This window comes from Miniopterus schreibersii, assembly GCF_964146895.1.
Source record: "Miniopterus schreibersii genome assembly, chromosome: 2".
Taxonomy (NCBI): domain Eukaryota; kingdom Metazoa; phylum Chordata; class Mammalia; order Chiroptera; family Miniopteridae; genus Miniopterus; species Miniopterus schreibersii.
In genome coordinates this window covers 152855383-152880899 of record NC_138102.1, presented here as the reverse complement: position 1 = coordinate 152880899, position 25517 = coordinate 152855383, and the positions used below count along the sequence as shown (strand labels likewise).

Sequence of the window (25517 nt, the reverse complement as noted above, 5' to 3'; positions counted from 1 at the left end):
TAAGATGTAAAAAATGAAGACATATATATCCCAGAACTGGGGAAATGCACTATTATATCTTGTTGGAAAGTACGCATACTGTGAAGGGCTCCTGGTGCTCGTAGGGTGGGCAGCCCTCGGGCTCCCCCGCTTCGGGGGCCGCACACCCGGAGTTAGACCGGATGCCTACAGTCACTGCGTCCAGCTCTCAGCCCGCCTCCCTACCGGCATCTCGTCAACGTTTCATTTACTCGGAAGTCACACCGCTAAATTTATCAAAGCATCGCATAAAACAAGAGTTAATAGACCCTAAGTGAATAAATGAAAAGCTCTCTTAGGAGAAAAGGATGAGCGTTAGTGCTTAAATTCACGTTATCTCGTCTTTTGTCTCTGAAGCCTGTTTTGCCCTTGACTGCACTTGGTCATGTCCTAGACAGCTGAGATCGCAAGACAGACAGACGAAGCCCGGACTGTACACAGTGTCCTCTCAGTCACCGAAAGACCTTGCAATTTCAGTATAATGCTGTCGGTGCCATAAAAGCAAATTAAATGAGTTCTGACCTTTCCAATGGAACACCCCTGATTTTAAATTGTTCAGCAAATGGCATGGCATCAATACTGTGGTATCGTAAAGGCTCAGCACTGCTCTACCCGGCGGAATTTTAAGTTGGGCTTTTTTAAACAGCTTTATTGGGGGGGGGGGGAACAGCTTTACTGAGGTATAAAACTGAGTTTTTAAACATCAGTTTCTCAAAATGGTTGACATGTTACAATTACTGTGTGTGGCATCTGGTTAATGAAGTAATGCTACCCATTTTCTGCAGGGTCAGGAAGAAGCTAAAATTAGTATTAGCACTTGAAGAAAATAGGAAGAAAGGAGAACAAAAGGAGACAAGTAATTCTAAAACTCTCCTCTCAGGTAGAACGGAGGTAAAAGTATATTTATAAAATGCAACGCTCTGATTTCCCCAAGCAAAATGCTGTCCACACTGTTAAGAGGACAAGAGAGTTCTCAGAAAACTTTTGGCTACTATGGCACAGACGTGCGAGGCACACTGCTAGAGATGAAGAGCACTGCGGGCGGGTAGAAGGTTCACGCGCCTCAGCACACAAGGTGCACCAAGCTTGCATTCAAATAGAGGTACATAAATTACAATTTAATAAAAATAAAACACTAGCACTGTATCCAAGGATTATTCACTGCAAGCCCTCTTCTCTTCCTGAAATAGATGAATTATCGTGAATAGAATGAGGCCTTCTATCTGAACTAAATCTCACCCTCCAAAACCTAATTCAAGAATATTTAATGTCCATGGTTTCCACCTCAAGAAAATTCTTATGATGAAACGAATGGAAATTAACTCAGATGGGTCCCCAATGACTGGGATATCTGCAACCACCGTGTCCCTTCTTCAAAGAGAACAGGCTAATCTGAGGGACTGCAAATGAGAGAGAGAGAGAAGCGAGAGAACACAGAAAAGTGTAACTTCTGTGGGAAAAGGTCGCCCATGTGCCAGGTGGAAGACACCCGGTGACATACCATCTAACAACAAGGCTCTCACCCGTGACATGCATCTCCAGTTCTCACTTGTTTACACAGTCATCTTGTCTCAACTATCCACTATTTTGATGTCATATCACGTCATTTCATTTGGGGCATTAAAACGGTATTTTTTTCACTGTGGAAATTTCATCTCAGGTTAGGCTCAACGGACTAGGTCTACTTCCAATTTTCAAGGGAAAACCATAAATTACACATGAAATAGTTTAAGTGAAGTACTGTATACATTCATTGAACATGGGTTTGGTTAATTTTTTTTTTTTTTAAAGAAAACCAAAAGGTTATCGCGACCACAAGTCCTTATTTATGTCTACACAGCCAGAAGCAGACCGAGAGAGAGCGACTCACATCTTTGGGGTCCGCGTTAAACTTCCCGGGCAGGAGCCGGTGGCTGGGTGCGAGGCTCCCTGCAGCCGCGCCCCAGGGCTCGGGGGAACTCGGTGACCGTGGTGCTGAAGGGGGCTTCTCACCCTCAGCATCGTCTCCCCAGGACGCGGGAGTGTCCGGCTGTCCCGAGCCCGGCTCTTCACGCAGGGGAGCGGCCCACGGCTTGCTGAGGTCCTGCTCGCCCTGCAGAGAAGGGGCCCAGGACTTTGCGGTTTGCTTCTTTGGCTCCTGCTCTTTCTGCAGCTGCACTGGCCAAGGCTTTGGTGTCTCCGGCTTCTTCTGTTCCTCGGAAACGTACCCTGCTTTGGATTTAGGCGTCTCTGGCTTCCACTGGCTAGGAGCTAGCTTGGCTTTGGGGACGTCCTGCGGCTTCTCTTCCTGCAGAGCGGCCCTGAGCTTCGCCATCTCTTGTTCCCTGTGTTCTGAGGAAACCGCAGGCTTTGCCAGCTCCTGGAGCTTAATGGAAGACTCCCAGGACTCGAAGGAGTCCTGTTTCCCCTCCTCGCCATCTGGCTCGGTGAGCATCTCCCAGCACTTCGGGAGGTTTGGTTTTCTAGCATAATCTGCTTCCCAAGACTGCACGTCACGCTGTTTGCTTGAATAATCTACTTCTGCTATGTAGCGTCTGTTAAGAAACTAGACCAGAGGAAAAAATGTGCTGAGGCACCAAATATATAGAAGACCTGGAGGGGAATAAGGGAGCTCTCTTAGCACTCCTCTGTCCACTGGTGAACCACGTGCTAACAGGGAACTTCCGTCTTGATTCTACTTGCAAAGACTGTCCTACATTTTTGTCCATTCCTTTCCCCTCAATGAACAGAAATACAGACTCTGGTATTTGATACGTGGCGATCTGTACTTGACTGGCAGAGTCGAATAACCTCGATAAAAGAGCCTCAATCAGGTAAACGTGGCACCATGACCTGCAGTTCTCAGCAGTCTTAGGCGACTCGGATACAGATCGCTACTTCAAAAGTATCCAAGTTTGCATTTCTCACTACGCACCTGGCACCCTGAAACATTAAGGCAGAGGCCAGTCCAACAACACAGTCAGACTGTTTAACGTAAGCCCAGCTTTCCTGGATTCCCAGACTTTCATTTCCATTATATACCAATCAATCAATACTTTGAATTTTGCCTCTCCCATGCTTTTCAGCTTCTGTGAATTTCAATGTCACTTCAAAAAGAACAAATACCCTCCTCTGTTACCAACCTGAGTAAATTTTGGAGCGAGCAAGATTCTACCCATTTTTAAATTCTAACACAAGGCCAAATACAACAGTAACAGCTAACATAAGCAGCTATTGTGTGCCAGGCCAAAGTCTAAGTAATTCAGAAGTTAAGCTGAGTCCTTTAACCCTCAGAATGGCACGAGGCGGGCATCCCCATTCCCCCCACCTTGGGCATGAGGATCACAGACACAGGTACCTGCCCGAAGTCACTGAGCTAGTAAGGGGCAGAGCCAGGATTCAGGAGTACGCGGTCCAGCTCCGGGGCAGGAATTCCCGACCACAACCCTACCCGAAGGCTCCAGAACCAAATCAGCAAATTACCTCTCAGGACCTTACCTCTTGCGGGTGTATCTCTGGCTGTGTAAATTCCATAAGAGATTCTGGAAAGATAAAAGAAATATTGAATAAATACTAGGTAAACTGTAAGTTTTCAGACTGATTACAGCTAATTCATTCTAAGCAACATATTTCAGAGGAGTTATAGAAATAGGATAGTAAAATTCAGTATATTCGCTATCAGTATATTGCTGATCAAAAGCGTGTGGTCTGAGGGTAGCTGAAGCTAACAGCTCTCCTCATATAAGATCCTTTTCCAAGTCAAGTTACAGTTAAAAACTGACTTATAATTAAAACTAAGACTACCTCCTCTGACCCACAAAGCCTCTTTCACGTTGGAATTACATGGGGTAAAAATTAGTCATCTCGGCTTGAAATATAGCCCTTAAAGGCCTCCTACCAGCCGGTTTAAGGTTGGGAGGAGAGCAAGGGAGCAAAGATACAGAAGCTCTGGATTGAGTATTAAGAACCAAGAGGAAGTGGCTTCCGCAACCCTGCCTGGACCACCTCCTTAGAAGTAATGTTCGTAAATAAATCCAGCTTCCACAAACAAAAGCAAAAGTGTCATCTACTCAGTATTTCTTCCCCCCAAAAGTGGAATTTTGAAGAGTATCTCTCCTTTACTGGAAATATTATATTTATTTTGTCAACTTTTTCCTGAATCGGTAATGTTAACCTTAGGTTATTTACACTCTTGTTCTACTGCAGTACTGGATTCTACTATAACTTACATTTTAAATAATTTCAAATGGAATTATCCTACTAAATAGCTTAACAAAGAGTTTCAAAGTCCATAAATGTCTCATCTTAACAGTGGACCGTACTCTCTTGTAACAAAGTGTAACCTAATGTTTCCATTAAGGTTCACTCTTAATAGAAGGTAAATTGTGGTGATAAAGCCTAGAGATGTTTCCTAAGTCGAGGCTTATCCTATAGCAAGTAAAGATTTCCGTACACGTAGACACTAACAAGTTAAAATAAGGCAATCATTTCACAATAATTTGACTCATTTGAGGTGTTAAAAATGCAACCACTTAAAGAATTTCACAGAGCACACAAACCTGACTCTTTGACAGATTCAGTCTTCAATAATTGTTTTTTCTTCTCTGATTTCATTAGCATTTCTTCCTCCACTGATACTTCTTTTTCCTGAGTTTTTTTTGGAACTGGGATACTTTCAAAATAGCCTGAGTTCAGCAATTTAGACAGTAGATCTTTCATATGTTTGTCTAAGAAAGAGTGATTAAGACTCAGTTATCATGGAAAATTATTTGGAAAAGAAATCCTAATATAATTTTATCCTAATTATAGTGTCATCACAACATTCTACATTTGAGGGGATTCAAAGAACTGGTCAGTACCTGAAAAGTAAAGATGCAGTCCATCTTTATGTCAGGCTGAATCAATATAAATTTTAAAGATCAGAATCCCAAAGTTTAGCAAGTCACGTAAGTTTCTCTGGGTCTCCATTTCCACTATTTGAAAAATGACTAAAAATCAGAAATCCTTATCAAAGACTCAAGTATGTTGCAGAGGCACACATTTATTTCCTGAGCTTAAGGAAAAGGCATTTCTCCCATCTGCTCCCAAGACATCACAACTAGCAATCTGTCGTCCCCAAGTAACTAGGGCTTTAGAGAAGTAAAAGCTCCTCAAACATAGAGCCATTAGGAAAGCCGATCTGGGACCATCTCTAAGGGATTTTTAAACTACAAAACTCCATTATTAAGACTTTACTTTTGAGTTATGCTTTATGTCACTCCTAGCACATCTCCCTTTGATGATCAAGAAAAACAATCTTAAAATGATGTTAAAGTCACTACACCATAAATAGGTCTTAGTCTGTTTCATTTTTAATATCCACTAAAAACATGATTCCCAAACTAAGCAGAGTTCCCATATTTGATTTGTGTCTATTAATCCTTTCACAGGTGTACTATGGCATAGATTTTTGTCTTTTTTTTTTTTTTAAGAAAATCAACTTTGAGATGTAATTTACAAACAAAATTCACCCATTTTAAGTGCACAGTCTAGTCGTGTTACTTCCACCAGAATGATGACATAGAACATTTTCATCAACTCAAAACGTTCTTTCATGTCCCTTTTGTAATCAATCCCCTCCCCAAACTCCCTGGCAACTGCTGACCTGCTATCATTCTAGTTATGTCTTTTCTAGAATTTCATATAAATGGAATCATACAACATGTATACTTATTTTTTGTCTGGCTTCTTTCACTCAGCACCATTATTTTGAAATTCACCCATGTTGTTGCAGGTATGAAAACTTCATTCCTTTTTTAATTGCTGAGTATATTCCACTGCAAGGATAGACCACCTTTTGTTTATCAATTTTCAGGTGATGTACATCTGGGCTGTGTGCAGTTTGGAGCTATTATGAATAGAGCTGGTATGAACATTCATGTATAAATACTTATAAGAACATATGCTTTCAGTTCTCTCAGGTACTAGAAGTATAATTGTTTGGTTATATAGTAAGTGTTCACTTAATTTTATTTTTTTAAAAAACACACAAACTATTTTCCAAAGTAGTTGTAACACTGTGCATTCTAACCAAGAAATAAATTTCTGTGATTGAAACTTGAAAGGACTTAGAAATTTCGTCACAGTTATAGAGAGTATTTTTTAAAAGGAAGCAATCACTATTAACAAAAATGTTTACTAGCTTCTAATGAGTTTGCATTATCTTAGGCTAGTACACAAAACTATGGACTTCATGTCTGGCCATTTCTACTTGAGCACTGGGCCAAGGTCTAGGTAGGAAGCCAAAAGAAACTCTTTCTCTCCAGCTCATTTCCGGATCAATAGACGACAATGCTCCAGTAGACAATGTAGCCAAACCGTTCATATTTTCTTAGGCAGACCCGGTAGACAGGCCTTGATATAAACAATGTGTAGATTTAAGATTCTGAAATAGAACAGGTACGACTATGCAGAATAGAGAACTGAACCCCAAAATGGTCAAGCCAACGTCAAAGCTAGCACCAGACCTTAGCTCTTGTTCCCCAATCCCAGTGACTTCCCGCTTCAAAGCTCCCCCTGGTTGCAGTGTGATGAGTGCAGTTACACCACGGCTGCTTTTAAGAGCACTAGCAGGGAGATCACCCTCCCGATGGACGCAGTGTGGTCAGACATGTCGGTTCTGATGGACTGGCAGAGCTTCGGCCCCCAATATCATTCTAAACTTCTAGACAGAAAGTTCAGTATTTACTGCGTAGGTCCAGAGTAGAGAACACTCACATGTCGTTCCTACCACTGCTTTCTCACTACCTTCCAAAAGGTCCCAAAAGTACAAGCAGGACTGCTCCATCTGGTCTTCAACACTGACAAGGAAAGCAGCAGCAGACACAGCGGCTTTAGAGGTACATACATGTATACGTGGAGCAGCAAATCTACACGACCAGCCCACAAACAGTCAAGACATTCAACATGAGCTTTATCCTTTTACTCTTTGAAAATGGGAGATTGAAACTTTATAGAAGACGATTAACTGCCCATTTATGAATTTCACCTCTAAGCACTTTTCCTCAAAACCACCAAAATTAAGATTTTGTTTTACCAAATACAGTTAATAAGGAACAGACCAAAAAGAGCGGAAAGCTGTCCATGCCGTAGCACTTGTTACCGAGCATCCTAAGTGAAAGGACGGTGGCGTGGAAATGTGGGGGGCTGCGTGTAACTTTAAGATCGCAGCTTGTTTTTCAGATATGGTCACTTACATTCCACGTCTGCAAGCAAGCTGCGTCCCCTGCATGCACCAAAGTGAGGCAGGAGGAGGCAGGCGCCACGTGGGTGACGGCAGAGGAGGCCATCAGAACACAATAAAAAATAGAGATGTGGCCCGGGCCGGTTTGGCTCAGTGGTTAGAGCGTCGGCCCGTGGACTGAAGGGTCCTGGGTTCAATTCTGACCAAGGGCACGTACCTTGGTTGCAGGCTCGATCCCGGGCCTCGGTCAGGGCACATGCGGGAGGCAACCAATCGATGTGCCTCTCTCACATTGATGTTTCTCTCTCTCTCTCCTCCCCCCCTTTCTACTCTCTGAAAAGCAATGGAAAAAATATCCTAGGGTGAAGATAAAAAATATATATATATATATGACTGTTTGTAGGTGTTTTATTAGGTTTCTTCCTGGTACAAGCCTGATTTCCAGTAACAATTGTAATCTAACTCTGCTTTAGCACGGCTAACAGATACACCATTGGAATAACCTGTATCTAACAAAGCAAAATCGTAGAGAGCTGTTCACTAGCTAATTTATTCCATCAAAGCAAGAACAGAAAATGGATAACTGTAGGGGGGAACTGAGCAGCCTCGAGTTGCTGGGTTTGTTTGTTTGTTGGCAAGAAAACATTTATTCAGTAAATCACAGAGGTGGAAGAAGTAATTCCTAGGAGGAAACAAGTTATAGAGGCACAGGAAGGGCCTTGGAGCTTGGAAGTGAGGAAGCCGATGGTAGGGCACCTGGGGGGGAGGGGAAGAGGGGGGAGGGGGGAGGGGGAGGGCATGCTGCCAGAAGGGAGAGCCATAATTTGCTGGTTTTGTATTTTAAATTATCAGGTTTGTTTCTCAGTATTTATTCATAGCACAAGAACACCAAATAATTTTCCCTTTAAAATTTTAATATACTGGCCAAGTTAAATTTTACTTTCCTCCACTTAAGTACAGCAGTAAAAAGGCCAAGACTCTCAGGTAATACCACAGCCTGAGATAATCACAAAAACAAATTTTAAGAATATATGTAATTAGTATTATGGTTAATCCTGGCATAAGATTAAAACATGATGATCAGACATTATTTTTTTAATCAGTGTTACAATAAGGAAGTATGATACCAAGGTCATCCAAAGTCACTTTGCTCCTAGATACTCTATCAACCCTGTCAGATTCCAGGCAGGCCCACATTTCCCAAGTTGAATCCAATTAGTGTTTTCTTAATTATTATCTATACACATTTACATTTACATAAGCTAGACTAAAGTGTTGTGTGTTCTATTTCAGAACAATATTTTCATCAGCTTACCTCAGACTTTCATTTCTTTCTGGGCAGGTCAGTTTGGAAAATTTAATGAGGTAGTCGAGTTCTTTTAAAGGCAAATACACTGCACCATTCAAGCCCTCCTTCAGGTCCCTCTGCACATGCTCCTGTGTCAAGTTCTGTAATACGTACTGAACTTGGAGAATTGTGCAAAGCTTTTTCTTCTCCGCCTCAAGTTTCAGCATGTGCTCCCTTCTCTGGGCCTTCTTCTGAGCTTTAAGTAGCTGTTAAAACAAATGCTCATTAAAGCTGACAACTCTCCACCACTGCGTAGGAGCAACTGTCACCTAAGTAAGTCTAATCCCAAAGAGCTGAGAAGATAAATCTCATATACAGGGTGGGAAAAAGTAGGTTTGCAGCTGTGAGCACCCAGAACACACAGTTTATCCTTGTGTTATTATTTAGTAATTATTGTATCATTACAATGTAATATTTGTATTACAACTGTAAACCTACGCCTGCCCACTTCTGTGTGTAACACTGACTGTAAAACTGATACATTCACTTCACCCTGCTTCCTTCTTCAACTAAAGAAATCACTAAGTAATAAGCTGGTTTGTCTCAGGTGGCCAGAGCCCAGAGAGTCCAAATACCTGACTCCCAACTCCAGGCCGTATCTAGTACCTCTAATATCACCGCGGTGAGAAGCAAAGCACCTACCATTGATTCCATATTAATCCCAAGGTTTTACTTTTCCATATTTATGTATATCAAGCCTTTTTAGAGCAAATATTTTAAGAAAAATGCTTCACTCTGTTTTGGGTTTTTTTAAATCTTGTATTCCAGAAGAAGAATATTTAAACTATAATGGTCAGTTTTCAACCAACCAAAGACGACTGGCTAAAGCACAAGGAACTAAAAACCAAAGAGAAATGTCTTGCAAATGTAATGCCAAAAAACAGCCACAGCAAACAGGTTTGTTTTAAAAGTAAAGTTAAGAGATATTTTCATAATTGTGTGTCAATCCGAGTGGAGCTGTATCTTCCAATATTTAGCGGGCAAAACACATATGGAAAATTAGTGTCTACTCTAAAGCTCAGAACTGTAACACCTTAAAGTCTGACACGACCCGTGGGTCCCAGAAGTGGCTTCCCATTCTTTCAAAAAGCCAATAAAAAGTACTATCTATTTCCACTAAGAAACCTAAAAGTTCTTTTCTTCCCATAGTTGTTTTCCTGATGATAATGTTTCCTTCATATTGAATATTTCCCAAGGTATAAAGACTAGGAGACCAAAACAAAAAAAATCAAAGATTTTTCCTATGGGTGGGTTACACTGCTTTGATACAACATCAGTATTTAAAACTCTACAAGAGAGTTACGTATGTTCATGAACACTAACGAAGATTGAGGGGGGAACCTCAGGAAAAAGATTCCTTGTGGAATTATTAATTCCTTTCTAGAGGGTATGAAAGCAACTTAATAAATTTGACTCATGCTACTATCAGGGGCAAGAGATAAAACTTTGAGAATGAGGAACAGGCTGGTTGGGGGTAATGTGGGGAAGGTATTTTCTTCAGGATGGCAAAGGCTCAGAAAACCTTTTCCAAGACTTCAATACGGACTTACAGCAATGACACTGAACCAAAACTACTACAGGATTCTCAGTTTCTGCTTGAGAGGAGGAAAACGTACAGAGATGGCAAGTCCAGCTACCCAAGGAGTGGGACCCTCTCAACACAGTCTCCTGATGGCAAAGGGAAAGGCGGCGATGCTGCGGGCACCTTCAGGACTGGGTCACGATCACCTCGGCTCTCTCAGGTGTTCTTATGGGCTCCTGCCACCCTGGACTTCCCCATCAGAGTATCTATTACATTAAATGGTTATCTTTTTATTTCTCTGCACCCCTCCCCTTGGGCTTCAACTCCATGATGTTCACCAACATTATCACTGGTGCCCAGCACATGCCGGGACTTCATACATTTGCTGAATCAATCGAGTACCATGTGAAAAAGCATGCTGCTTTTCAGAGAGAATATAAGAGAGAGAGAGAGAGAGAAACATTGATGTGGAAAGACACATAGATTGGCTGCCTCCCACACACGCCCCGACCCGTGCAGGGATGGAGCCTGCAACCAAGGTACGGGCCCTTGGCCGGAATCGAACCTGGGGCCCTTCAGTCCTCGGGCCGACGCTCTAACCACGGAGCCAAACTGGCCAGGGCGGGACTGTCTTATGAGGCATCCTGCCCAACCCAGAAATTTACAAAAAAATTTTAATAGTTAGAAAATGATCTTTCTAACTAAGTTTCTAAAACAGTGAAGAATCCTTCATCAATGAATGCTTAAGACATGACATTAATTACCGATTCAATTTGTCAGAGATAAAAGTCTGAATTGCCAACACAGAGAACCTAACAAGTGAGACCAGACTAACTCTAACATGAATCATAAGTTTTCCTGGTAATAACTGCCACAGTCTCAAGAAGAGTCTATGTTTCCTAATACACTAAATAATGCTAAACTTAGAAGCCTACATAGTATATAAATTTACAGGCCTATATCCTAAAATATCTTTAATAAATGTATCCATAAAAACAGCTTTTAGTCCTTTCTCAGTGTGAGGTAACTAATACTTTATTCACAATGCCTCATATTCAGATGTCATTTATGTTTTCTCGAGGCTCGGGAAATCTGAAAACACTAGTTCTGGAGTAGCTCTCCTCAACCCCCAGCCACAGGAAAATGTCAACAGGGATTGGATGGTAACCAGAGACCATCATTAGATACTGACATTTTCTTCAAGGTCAGTGGTGGAACAGGATTTAGGAAAAGCATGGAAAACATACTCACATCTTGGCTCAGTCCTGAAAAGGTTTTCTGAAGCTCCTTGGCGAATTCTAAGTTATGTAACACTTCTTCATACTTCTCCACTGCTTCCTGCCAAACACGAGAAGAGCACACCAATTCTGTGAACGTCTAAGCATAAATGTCAAAATAAGCGTTCCCTAAAAACATGAGAGATTTAAGACATTATGAACTAGCCATTTACAACATTTAATCAAAAAAGTAGAAAGAGTATTTAGGTGTTATATAAACTTAAATTTAAAAATTCAAATTTTATGTTATCATCATAACAATAATGATAATAACAGGGCTGAGTCCCCATCTATAAAGGCTAAAGTCAGAGAAACCTATGGGTTTTAAGAGCACTGAGCCAATAGGACTTCTGTCAATATTCATTTACTACTCAAATATATTACACAAGTAACAAAATGCGGGTAACACAGTTAATAAGCAACTTCAAGAAATTTATACTATGGTAGAAGAGATTTGCAAACAATTACCTATAACAAACAAAATTAAGCAAGATTGTAAAAGAAATATTGTAAATTTAAAGGGACTTTTTTTGTTGTTTTTTAAGATTTCACAGATGTCCCGGCCGGGCGTGGCTCAGCGGTTGAGCATCGACCTAGGATCCAGGGGATCGAGGTTCGATTCCTGGTCAGGGCACATGCCCGGGTTGCGGGCTCGATTTCCAATTGGGAGCATGCAAGAGGCAGCCGATCAATGACTCTCATCATTGATGTTTCTCTCTCTCTCTCTCTTTCCCTCTCCCTTCCTCTCTCTAAAATCAATAGAGATATATTTAAAAAAAAAAAAAAAAGACATGTATGCAAACTTATATAGCAGCATTATTCATCATAGCCCAAAATAAAAAAATCCAAATATCTAGCAACTGGTAAATGGATAAACCACACAAAGAAATAATCCTCAGCAATCAAGAGAAATGAATTACTGATACATACTCTAACATGGATGAACCTCGAAAACATAATGCCAAGTCAAGAAAGCCAGATGGGAAAGAAATACCCAGAAAAGATAAAATTTATAGAGATAGAAAGCAAATAAGGGCGCAAAAGGGATGGTGGGGTTATAAAAATGTTCTAAAACTGGATTATCCTGACAGTTGCATAACTCTACAAATTTACAACAACCCATTGAATTCTATAGTCACAATGGGTTAATTTTCTAAAAGTCTGAAAATACTAAGTCTTTACAAAGATATAGAGCAACAGGAACTCCTAGGTACTAACAGTATTAGACTAAACTGGTACAATAATTTTGGAAGACAGTTTGACATTTTTAACTATGAGGTTCACTATAAGTATGTGCCCTGAAAAAATCCTGCACCTGTGTCTCAATAGCACATGTAAGATTGACCAGCCCTGGCCGGTCTGGGTCAGTGGTTAGAGTGTCAGCCCACAGACTGAAGGGTCCCGGGTTCGATTCTGGCCAAGGGCATGTTCCTCTGCTGCAGGCTCGATCCCCGGCCCCGATCGGGGCTCCCTGGGAGGCAGCCAATCCATCCGTCTTTCTCACATCAGTGTTTCTCTCCCACCCCACCCATCGCTCTCACATGCTCTCTTTCCCATTCTCTCTGAAAAACAATGGGAAAAAATACCTTTGGGTGAGGATTTAAATAAATAAATGAATAAATAATAAAAAGATTGATCGAAGTAGAATACCAAAACATAATAGCAAGCAACTCAAACATTCATATAGTCACAGACTACTACTGAGTAGAGAAAAGCAAATGATATATAGCTACTTGCATCAATATAAAAACCTTAAACACAAGTGAAAAGGCAAACTGCAAAATATATAATGATAGCATTTATTATAAGGTACCAAAAAAAAGGAATTTGAACAGATTTAAGGGCAACACACAAGTGCTTCTAAAATAAAAGCAGAGGAGGAGGGGAGAAAAAGTTCAGGGTCAGGTTACAGGAGAAAGTCCTGGGAAGAAACTTCAACGGTGTTGGTTATGTACTATTTGAGTTGAGTGGCAGGTTTGGGGTTTTTTTTTAAATATGTTTTTATTGATTTCAGAGAGAGGAAGGGAGAGGGAGAGAGAGAGAGAAACATCAGTGATGAGTCACTGATCGGCTGCCTCCTGCACGGCCCTACTGGGGATCGAGCCTGAAACCGGAGCTTGTGCCCTGACCAGTATTTGAACCCTGACCTCCTGGTTCATGGGTCGACACTCAACCACTGAGCCACACAAGCCGGGCGAGTGGTAGATTCTGATGCTTGCCTCACTATGCATTATAATTCACATGCAACATTTTGTTTGGAACATATATTTCATAATAAAAAGAGGGGTCTTCCAACTACAGAACCAAGAATGCACAGGTAACACCATAGGAGGGTAAATCCTTAAGATTATCAACAGGTTCTTGGAAACTGACTTTAAGTGAAATGACAAATAATGAAACCAAGTTTAGCAAAGGCCAATTGCTATAAACAAGTGTTAAGTTCTTACGGCTTATTTCTGATCACAAAAACATCAAACTTCTAAATAAAAACCCCAAACACTTCTAATATGAAACACTGAAATAAATGGGGAAGGGGAAAGGGGGGGGAGGGGAGGGGGGAGGAGGGGAGGGGAGGGGAGGGGGGAGGGGAGCGGAGGGGAGGGGAGGGGGGGAGGGGAGGGGAGGGGAGGGGAGGGGAGGGGAGGGGAGGGGAGGGGAGGGGAGGGGAGGGGAGGGGAGGGGAGGGGAGGGGAGGGGAGGGGAGGGGAGGGGAGGGGAGGGGAGGGGAGGGGAGGGGAGAAAATTTTCATCACGCTTCTTCCAGTTTAGGGTCACGGGTGCTGGAGGCTACCCTGGCAGCTTAGGGCGCCATGCAGGAACCAACCCTGGAACAGGATGCCTCTCCATCACAGAGCTCACCCACACCCACACCCACACTCACTCTGACTGGGACAATGGAGACACAACAGTTCACCTAAAGTGCACATCTTTGGGATGTGGGGGAAATTGGTGAAGAAAACCCACAGAGACATGGGAGGACATGCAAACTCCACAGACGGTGGCCTGGGCCAGGAATCAATGTTTTTTCTCATCAATGTTATAACAAAACAACACTGAAGACCTGCTGTACACAGTCCGCAGAGGGATGTAAAACTTCTCTGTAGACTAAACTTCTCTATGGTCCAAACCTGTATTCTAAATACTTACCAGACATCACCCCTTCATGTTTCACAGGCAAGTTAAAAACCAATGGTCGAAAAAAAAACCCATAAAAACCCAATGGTCCACAATTGAGCTCTGTATCCCACCCTTCCAAAACCTTCTTCTTTCCCAGTGTTTCCAAGCCCAATAAATGGTTTTGCCATCTACCCAACTGTTCAAGGCAGAAACTTGGAAACCACGCTTGGCTCTTCCCTCTAGTCACACATCCAGTTACCAAGCTATGTTGATTTCACCTCTCAAATCCCACTGCTTTACTCAAACCCCTCTGCCACGACCGAGGCCAGCTCCCATAGTCTCTTACCTATACTACAGCCAACCCGTATCTAGTCTCCTTACATCCATATTTACCATCTCCAAAACACCTTCACACAGAAAGTGATTTCTTTAAAACTACAAATCTTTAGCTATTCTCTGCTTAAAACATATCTACATCACTTCCAATGCCTTTAGGGAAAGCAGTCTTTAAGTGGCATAGAAGGATCTGCATATTCTTCCCCATCCAGGTTCATTACTCCATCCAAACTGGCCTTCTTTCCAGTCTCTTAGAAAGGCTCTTTGTAAAAATATTATTTTCCTCCTCAGGGCCTTTACACATTAGCATCTGCCTAGCCTGCTCTTCCTCTTTCCCCACTTTAACTGGCTAAGTCCTACTCAATTTTTAGGTCTTAACTAAAGCACTTCTTTTTCTAAGAAGCTGTCCTCAACTCTCCAGACTAGGTTAGATTCCTCATCACACTTTATCATCATTCTGTACTTCATGTGAGTACATCACTCTCAGAGCTCACACAATTCAAATCTGTGCCTCAGCAAAATTATAATTTACTACATCACAAAATGCAAAGCCAGTGAAACAGAGTCAGTGTGGCCAGGGAGAAGCCCTTGAATACCAGCATCTGTAATCCACAACCAAAAATCTTCATTGAAAAAGGTCATTTGTCCTTTCCCAGCTAGGAGATGCCATCAAGTCAAAATGGCAAACATGGATGAAACATTTATTTTTTATTTCCATACTGCAAAAACTCTCCGCCACCAAATTAGATAAAATTTGCAATGACCAGGTATACCATGGACAAGTTAAACAATATTTTTTAAAGTTACAGTCTAATATTTATAGTAAGGTTCAAAAACAAAAAGCCAGCTATCACTCTTCTTTTTTGGCCTATCAAATTTTTGGTCTCATCAAGCCTATCTACAGTTTTATCAAGAAAAGGAAACCAGCAAGTCTGACCAAAGAATCATAAAGTCACTTACTAATTGGTCTTGATTAAGTTGCTCTCCATTTTTCAGGCGATCCTTGTAATCTTCCAATTTGAGCTACAAAAGAGAAACTTGTATCTATTATAGTCTAATATAAAACTCTCAAGCAAATAAAATAAATACTAGACTTTGTTTCTTATGAAAACAAAGTTCCTGAAGTAAGCTATCAATCTGCAACAGTATCATTTTACTACAAAGGGGGCAGCAACTGAGTTCCAGTGGGGGGGGGGGGGTGTCACACAATGAACATTAGTCTGGAATTACAAAGCTTAGTAAAACCTTTTAATAGCCTCTGTATATATTTAGACTACAGGCTTAACTAGTCAATTATATGCCCTTAACTGAGTGCTGCTCAATCAGGGCAATCTTGTCCCCCAGGAGTATCACAACTTGGGGGATGGCAGAAAGGTGCAGCGTGCTACTGGAATCTTGTGGGTAGAGACCAGCGATGTTGCTGACCATCCTGCAATGCACAGGATGGCCCCACACAACAAAGAATTATTCAGCCACAAAAGTCAATAGTACTGAGGCTGAGAAACCCTGCTTGAAGCTCATGCTTAAACCACTAGTCACCTGTTGAATTATGTGGCATTTGTCAGATAGGAGGCTTCCTAATGGAAGTACAGAAATGTAAAAGACTTCTTTTCTAGCATTATAGTAGCCTCAAACTGAAGCTATTTTTTAAATTAAATTTTATACTTCAGTAAACAAGTGCCAAATAAATCGCATTTATTGTGCCCATAAAAATTACAGGACCCACAATGTATTCTGAAAGCAATGTTCAGGCTCCTCCCATTTGGCTTTTTAGCTTTAAAATGCTTTCCCAGAAGCCTGAAACAAAAGCTTTGGAACTGTCAGGTATCCCAAGAGGTAATATAATTAAGCCAGAGTTTAAGTAGACCGACATACATCGTTCCTCCACCTGGGAGAAGACAGTAATGAGTCTCCATCAACAGATCCTGTTTTGAATAGATCCTGCTCTGACTAGTTTCCCACAGTGGCGGGGAATTTGTGCTGACCCAGGCACACTCACCTTATCACACCGTGTATGCGTTCAAAGGACAACCGATGAGAGCGAGGGCTACAGAGAAGCTACTAGTAACTGGCCCTTCTTCATGACCTCCCTGGGTATATTTTTTAAAATAAAAACATTTTTAAAAGGAAAAGAAACAGAGTCAATCAGACTCCTTAAAAAATCTTTTCACACTCCTCCATTACAAGCAAGGTCTTGGCATAAAAATATTTAAGAGTTCCTAGGTTGGAGAGTTAATGACTCGCCTTATTCTCACAAGCAAAGAGAATCATGACACCACACACCAACGCACAGCACTGTTCCTCAGGCCACATGACTCAGGAAATGAGGGATGATGTGGATCTGCACATCAGCATCTCCTGAATCCCTGTACAAGGCTCTCTACAGTGCTTTTCACCTACCAATCCCAAACGAGCACCTAGCAACACAAAAATCAGTGCTAAAGCATTTCCTGGCCCTACCATCATTAACGCTTCCAATGACTGCAGCATCTATGCTGCAATATCAACTACTGCAGAAAGTCACAAGGGAAACGAGCTAAAAAAAAATAAAATCAGGCACTCTATGAAAGGAAACATTAATACTACACTGAAGGGATTAATCTGACTTAAAGTAGCTAGCTCTTCCAGGATTTAGCACGCATAATTTTACCATGAAGAATATTTTTATTCAGTTACGCTGACCAATCAAACAGAAAATGTTTACTATGCCCCATATTTAGCCTGCTTGTATGTTTTCGTTTTCAGCCAGCTAAATCCCAAGGCTAGTCAAAACTTTAAGAAGTAATCCATGAGCCCTGATGGAAAGCCAAAATGTCAGTTCCCTAACCCTTATTTAAAATGGGGCAAATACCTGGGCTGGGAGAAGAAGAAGAATAGTTACCTTCTTTTTCTCGATGTTTCTAATTTTGTGTTTAAGGCATATGAGTCCATTCTCAATGTAGGTCTCATAGGCCTGAGAGGGAGCGGCAGCGGATCGGAGAGGGGACTGCGGGGGGCTCGGGGCCCGCTGGCTCTCCCCATGGCTGTGGTTCACCTGGGGCCTGGCTGCCTTCATAGCGCCCCCTCTTCCTGCCTCTGAATGGCCTGAAGGCGCCTGGTGGCCACAGGGCGATGAAGAGAGCTGCACCATTGAAACAGTGGATCCTGAGGGAGGGAAGGGAAACAAAGTATCGAAGTCAATTAGGACTCGACGGGCGCACCCCGGCTTTCACTTCCCTAAACAACCTAGACCCGCTCCCTCGAAATCCTCTCCCACAGAACTGAGCCCAACCCCGGCGGCGCTTCAGAGACCGGCGCCCACCTCACTGCTCCTCCGGCAATCAGCGCCAAGGGCCAGCACCTTGCGGGAGGCAAAGTCCCCAGCAAGGCAATGTTTCCAGAAGCTCCGTTTTCCACAGACGGGGGAAGAACTGCTAATGAAGCAGCGGCTCCAGCGCTCCCCGGGCAGCGGCCTGCGCTCGGGATGACTTCCACGGTCAGCACAAAAAATACGCTTTCACCCCTGGGACCATTCAACCCTCTTCTTTATCCCTCACCACCAGCCTCAACCCCAATCGTTAACTTTTTTTTTTTTTTTTTTAAATCCCGAAACACAATTATTTTAGAGCTCTCCATCACTGACTGAGAAGTCGCTCCTTGAACAAGAATGCCAACTTCCCTCCGCTCGCTCCGGAGCCTGCGGGCAAGTCCGTCACCACTGCACTTTGCAGGGAGATTCCCTCGAGCTGCGAGCGCCCGAAGCTGGTTTTCTGGTTTGTTTAACCCATAACCAGTCACCCCCCAACCGGTGTACGGGGTCCTCTCGGCGAGCCCGGCCCTCCATCCCCGCGCGTCGGAGGGGTCCGTCCCACCCCCCTTAGGGGCAGCCCCGAAGTCAGGGCATAACGGGCCCCACGCACCTCGGCGCTGATCCCAAATCCCCGCAGGGGCCCGCGCCAGACGCGCCTCCACCAGCCAGCACTCAGCGCCCCCGGGCACCGACCCCCGCCCTTCCCCCGCCCCCCGACGGCACCGGCCGGGGCCACGTCAACAGGCGCCTCCACGGGGCTGGCGGGCGGACCCGGAGAGAAACGCACCGGCCACCTGCCAGGAGGGCCCTGCCCGGGGAGGCCGAGCCGCCCGTCCACCTCGCCGCGGCCGGGGCCGCCCGCCCCGCCAGGCCCGCCGCCTGCTCAGCTGCCGCAGCCCCGCTTCACCTCCGCAGGCCGCCGCAGCCCGGGCTCGCCCTCCAAGGCGGGCGGGAGCCAGGAGAGCTCCGTGGGTGCGCCGGCGCCACCCCGCCGCGCGTCTCCTGCCGGCTCCCTCCTCTCCGCTCCCGGCCCGCCGGCGTCCGCGGCGCCGAGCGCTCCCCCGCCTCCGCGCGCTCGCCCGGCTCTCCCTTTAAGCCGCGCGGGGCTTTTATACGCGCGCCCCGTCACGCGCCCGCGCGCAGCCCCGCGGTGCCACACCGCCGCCTGCCGGGCCCGCCGCGGCTGCAGCCCGCTCGGCCCCGGGGCGTTCGCTCCAGGTCCGCGGGCGGCGGGAGCTCGATCGCCAGAGGGCGCGTTCTCCCCGCGATTGCGCAGATTGCGGGGCGCGAGGTGGGGCCGCTACGTCTCCAAGAGCCGAGCGGCGGTAGCCCCGGGTCCGCCCGCACCTTGCTGATTGCACTCGTGACGGCCGCATGTGCGGCCCTAAGCAGGTGATGTCCATCACTCGGGAAGGGCCGCGCGCTTCGCGGAACTGCCAGTTAAACCGAGCTTGAACCTCCTGAAATACAGGGGCGTTGCCCCCACCCCTCATTCCATCCTTCACAGTAGGATGGGGGAATCCACCTTTCCAAAGACAGGACTCCGCCTGTACGAGCAGGATGCCCCAGCATTGCCATAAAAACCGGGTGGGTGACTGCAACCTTCAATAATAAAAGATTGTGTTAAAATATTGCACTTTCACATGCATTTCAGAGTTGTAGGGTGTGTCTTCACATATTTTATCCCAGGAATGCTTCTCCCACCTGTGTCTAATTCTACATCCTGACCACAAACAAAGCAACCATATTCTCTCCATTTCTTAATTCACTTATTTTCTCACTTACCACAGAGTCTAAGATTTCCTAGGGAGAGATTGGACTAGAAGGCCATCTAATACACTTTGCAGTCTTCTGCACACAAAAATTTCCCCCAAGTAATGTTTATTATCCAGAATTAGATAGTACTGTTTCGTTTTTACCCTGAGGATTTTAATTTTATTTTAATTTTTGTTTTGAGGATTTTAATTTATGGAGGTGACTACATTACATGAAGAAGAGGTCAATGTGCCCCGGCCAGTGTGGCTCATTTGGTTGGAGCACCTTCCCGAACACCCAAAGGTTGTGGGTTCGATTCCCATCAGGGCACACACCTAGGTTGTGGGTTCCATCCCAGGTCGGGGCAAGTGTGGGAGGCAACTGATGGATGTTTCTCTCACACATCAGTGTTTCTCTCTCCCCTCCTCTCCCTCTAAAGTCAATAAAAACATATCCCAGGGTGAGAATTTAAGAGAAAAAAAAGAGGTCAATGCCACTTTTATTACGAACCCTGAGAGGACGGAGGAGGCAGAAGCAGGAGCTAGGGGAAGGCACAGGCCAGAGCCTTAATTGGGGTTTCTGCAGAAAAGGCAAGACAGGACAGAGTCAACAGTTTGGAATGGGCTAGTGTGAATAATTTCAGTGGCTTGGGGCTGTGGGGTGGTCTCTAGCTGCTGCGGGAGGCTTAGGGCAGGGGAAACATGGGCTTGGCGTGTGAGAGTTAGGTGAGCAGGTGTGTGAGTTCCAGACAAGCTGATGTGCAGGACAGGAGTGAACCTTCAGGTGTGATCAACGCGTGCCAGACAGACAGACAGAGTCTAAGAAAACAGAACAGATACCCTGTCACTTTTTACCTTCAGACAATTCCTCTGTCACTCAAGCACACTGTCTGCGAGGTTAATGGCTAAATAATATTTCCTGATTACTTGAAGCCTCAGCCCTGTGAACTGTAAGTTTTTCTTCCCCTTTTTCCTCCCAGTCATTCTCTCTCCCTTTAGGCTCCCTGAAACCCGGCATTCCTCCTAACTGCCAGTCTGTCCCAGAGGGTCTGATCATGTCATTCCTCTACCATCAATCAAAGACCAAAGCAAAATTTTGGTAGCTCCCTACCGCCCTCAAGGTGACCCACACTAGAAATCTCACTGTCATTCTTTTTTTTTTAAAAATATATCTTTATTGATTTCAGAGAGAGGAAAGGAGAGGGAGAGAGAGATAGAAACATCAATGATGAGAGAGTCATTGATCAGCTAGCCCGCAACCCGGGCATATGCCCCGACCAGGAGTCGAACCCCGATCCCCTGGATCCCAGGTCGGTGCTGAACCGCTGAGCCACACCTGGCCGGGCCTCACTGTCATTCTTAACTCCCTCCTTTCCCTCTCCTATGGAGCCAGGTGGCTGGGTGCTTCTGAGTTTGCACTCAAATTTTCTCTCAAATTAGCCTCCGCCTCTCTTGGTCATCACCATGCTGAGGCTTCGGTTCGTGTCCTCGACGCGGCTGCACAGACGTGCCATGCTATTCCCCAAGGACGCGCACAGTGTCGGACTCTCTCTTGGTGTGATATTAGAACCAGCAACAATCAATGCCGAGGTCATTTTAGTCATTTTGATTATGTGAGGCTAGTTTTCTAGCATATTCCTCAGGAAAAGTTCATGGCAACAGTGTTCTCTGCGTTGCTAAGTATTCATAATGGTTCATCTGCAGCCTTAATCATTGAAAGTCACCTTGACAGAATATAAATCCTTGGCTCCCAACCTTCTTTGCTTAACACATGACGAGCTTTCAGACCTCTATTTCTCCAGAAGGTCCGCTCTTGGTATGGACATGGACACCTATGGCTGCATCCGGGAGGCTCCCTTGGCTGCTCTCTCTAAATGCCCAATGTTCCCAGGGCTTCTCAGTATTGCTCAATCCGCCTCCCCCGCCAATTTAAGCAGCCTTTAATTTATCTGGGACACGGTAGTGGCCCCAGGGCCTGAGCCAGGAATCAAAGCGAAAAGGCATCATTTACCATAAACAAGCCAGTCACCAGCGAGCTCTGAGGGCTTATACTTTTCTCCACCTGGAATGTCCTTCCCACTTGTCACCTGGCTTTCTAATACTATGAAGCCTTTCCTATCTGCTGAAAGAATTAAGTTCTTTTATTTTATTTATTTTTTTTAAATATTTTTATTGGCTTTTTTTTTAAACAGACATGAAGGGAGAGGGAGAGAGAGAAATATCAATGTGAGAGCAAAATATAGATGGGCTGCCTCCTGCACGCCCCCTGCTGGGGATCGAACCTGCAACCTGGGCATATGTCCTGGCCGGGAATCAAACTGGCAACCTTTCGATGCATGGGACCAACTGAACCATACCAACCAGAGCATGAATTAAGTTCTACTTTTAATAGTGTTCTTATGCAACTTTATATATATCTCGATTCTACCACTTACATTACACATAGCTTCCACTTATTAAATACTTACTATGTGCCAGGCACAGCTGAGCCATGTAGTGGACAAATTACATGTAATATATTGTAATTTTTTTATATTTCTTTTCTTGACCCCCTGTGCGTTTACTCTGGAATTAAAAATTGCCCAATGTTTATGTTTGTCTAGTTTTCTGGGCAAACAAAAGAAATTTATGAGTTTTACTTTTTCCTTGGTGACTTCATTTAATTTTCAATCACTATATTATCCCTAAACTCTCACCCAGTTGTCTCTAGCTCAGTAGGTGTCAGTACTTCAGGAACTATAAGACTTCAATAATTCCAGATGGATATTTTTTCTCTCAGAATTTTGAAGATATTACTGTGTTGTCTTCCAGTTTCCAGTGTTGCTGTTGAGTAGCAGATACAATTATGATTCTGAACCCTTTATATTTGACTTTTTTTTTCAACCTGGAAGCATTTATGATCCTCTTTTTATCCCCAAGGTTCTGAAATTTCAGGACAAGGTGCCTTGGTGAACTCAGTGGGCCCTATCAATCAGAAACTCAATTCTAAGAAATTTTTTTAAGTATGTCTCTCATAACTTTTTTTCCTCTATTTACTTATCGATTTCTCTCTCATTCTGGTTTTCTCTTTATTTTCATCCCCCTGTGCTCTCTCTCTGGAACTCCTATTGTTTAGATGTTGTATCTCCGGGGCTGATTTTGTAATTGTCTTATATTTGTTTTTCTATTTTCCTTCTCTTTGTCTTTTAGTTCTACTTTCTAAGAGATTTATTCACCTGTAATTTATAATTCTACCTTTTTAAAAATATATGTCTTTATTGATTTCAGAGAGAGGAAGGGAGAGGGAGAGACAGAAACATCAATGATGAGAGAGTCGTTGATCGGCTGCCTCCTGCACGCCCCCTACTGGGGATGAGCCTGCAACCTGGGCATGTGCCCTGATGAGGAATCGAACCTTGAGCTCCTGGATCCTAGGTCGATGTGCAACCACTGAGCAACGCTGGCCAGGCGCCTATTGATTTTTTTTTTTAATTTCCAGCTATTGGTTTTCCATTTCTATCATGATTTTTATTTTCAACACACCTTTTTATCCTGTAAGCATGGCTTTTTAAAAACATCTCATTCTTTCTTTGTGACTGCAAGAGCTTTTTATCACTTTGAGGCCATAAATTACAGGTCTCCATTTTTCTGATTTCTCTGTTGCCTCAACTCCCTTCAAATTCTTTTTATCTCTCTTTTTGCATGCTAGAGACTTTCCTCAAGTGCCTGGCAATTCTTACTTATCCATTTATGTTTGAGTGAGGCACTAAAACCTACCTAGTAAGAAGCTCTATGTGTAGACCTGCCTGCATGGTGACTGGGCAGGGGCCCGGCCATTCCCTAGGAGATACCTCCCCACACATGTGTCAGCTTCTCTAGGTCTGTTTTCCTGGGGTGGTCATTTTCCCCAGGGAGAAATTCTGCTTCCAGTCCCTTGCCTTGGTGGGTGGCAACCTGGTTGCCAGCATCCTGGGAGCCAAGTGAGGGAAAGAGGCTCAGAGTCTCACTCCCCGAGATACCACTTTCCACTTAACCCCCTGCTGTCTGCAGAGCTCCCTGCCCCCACGACGCCTGTACTCGGAGTCCCGCAGTCCAATACCCTCCCATTTTTTTCTGGAGCGGACTCTTGGTGGCAGTTGTGCAGAAAGGGACATAGGGCCTAACTTCTTCCTTTACAGAATTTCAACCCATCCTCCTGTTCTCAGCCCTGCCCGTCAGTCCCCCCTTTAGAGAAAACTGGCACCACAAGTCCTGAGATTTTCCAGCGCTCTGGAGCAAGGTTCTACCTCTTGGCTTCCTTCTCTGAAAGCAGCATGGTTTCGGCTTTCTCTGGTCCGCTAGATCAGTTAGCAAGCGCCCATCTGCTATTTGGCTTCCAAAATTTGATTGACATCTCCCAGCTGGCCTTCTGCTCCCTACCGGTGCCCCCGCCACGATCTCTTCCTCCTCAGAGGTGTACCATCTGGGCGGAGACTCCAGGCGCAGCCGAGGCAAGTGCAACGATGCAGCCTCCCGGGCTGAGCTTGGACGCCTCTGTGCATACGCCTGCACGTCTGTCCTCCATGCAGATCATGCTTTTCATGAAGTTCCCACACTCCTGGGAAAATAAAATTAAATTTAAAAGTTCCCACACTCCTAGGAAAAGATGAGACATTCTGTAGTTATGGCAACAAGTAACCACCAGAACCAGTTCTAAACTGGTTTAATGGATCCATGACAGCTTGCCTCGGTTTAATGAATCAGTGGCAACTCGCCTAAGTGAACGCACTTCTGAATATCAGCCAGAGACAGCCCCATGCTTTTGGAAGCCAGCCTATCCCCACGCCGATCCCCATCATTCTCATCTGAACCACCAGGTTTCCACAGCTGGGCACCAACCCACTGCTGTCTGCTAGTCCACCAACCACTCCCTCAACTCCACACTCCTCAACCCCTATAGAAAATCAGCTCCTTGCTTTTCGGGAGGAGACTGTGCCCCAGTAAGTATTAAATTCAGCTTTTTGTTAAATATTGAGCATCATTTCCTTTGACAGACCTCAGTGACTACCACCTGTCTGGCACATGGGAGAGACTCAGTGGGCAGATCGGGAAAGGTGCCAGGGCAACTGTGTTTGAAATAAAAGGCCCCGAGCTGTTTGCCCTAGTGAGCCTGGTGCCAAGGTGTAAAGCAGGTTCATCCAGCATTCACTCATCAACCCAAATTTACAGCTGCCCGAGATATGAGGGATATAAGCATCCACATGCAGAAACAAGTATGTTTCTCTGCCACTTTTGATTCAATATGGTTAACCATATGTAACCTAAACAATTAGTAGGTTTTGTTTGTTTTGTTTCACTTTATTACACTGTATTTTCAACCATGATTTCTTTTCTTCTTTTTTTTTTAATCTTCACCCGAGGATATTTTTTCCACTGCTTTTCAGAGAGAGAGCGGAAGGGAGAGAGAGAGACAAACACATGCATCGATTGGTTGCCTCCCACACTCACCCCGCCCAGGGCTGGGATCCGGCCTGCAACCAAGGTACATGCCCTTGACCGAAGTCGAACCTGGGACCCTTCAGTCTGCAGGCTGATGCTCTAACCACTGAGCCAAACTGGCTTAACTATGTTTTCTTTATCCGAGATTTAAAAAGGAAGAGAGAACCTTCCCTCAACAGAGATCACATTTTCAGTAGC

At 44.3% G+C, this 25517-nt stretch overlaps 1 protein-coding gene across 1 annotated transcript in view; it reads right to left on the bottom strand.

The window, feature by feature from the left end:
- CAPRIN2 (caprin family member 2) overlaps positions 1 to 19188 on the bottom strand; it is a 36258-nt gene extending 17070 nt beyond the window's left edge. Inside the window, exons 1-9 of the mRNA XM_081128542.1 lie at positions 19016 to 19188; positions 17701 to 17963; positions 15780 to 15842; positions 11341 to 11427; positions 8535 to 8773; positions 6754 to 6836; positions 4557 to 4724; positions 3496 to 3539; positions 1889 to 2563 (exon numbers count right to left, since the gene is read on the bottom strand). Coding sequence (XP_080984668.1) covers positions 1889 to 2563; positions 3496 to 3539; positions 4557 to 4724; positions 6754 to 6836; positions 8535 to 8773; positions 11341 to 11427; positions 15780 to 15842; positions 17701 to 17949 — 1608 coding nt within the window. The 5' untranslated portion in view covers positions 17950 to 17963; positions 19016 to 19188. The remainder of the gene's footprint in view (positions 1 to 1888; positions 2564 to 3495; positions 3540 to 4556; positions 4725 to 6753; positions 6837 to 8534; positions 8774 to 11340; positions 11428 to 15779; positions 15843 to 17700; positions 17964 to 19015) is intronic.
- Positions 19189 to 25517: the final 6329 nt, after the last annotated feature.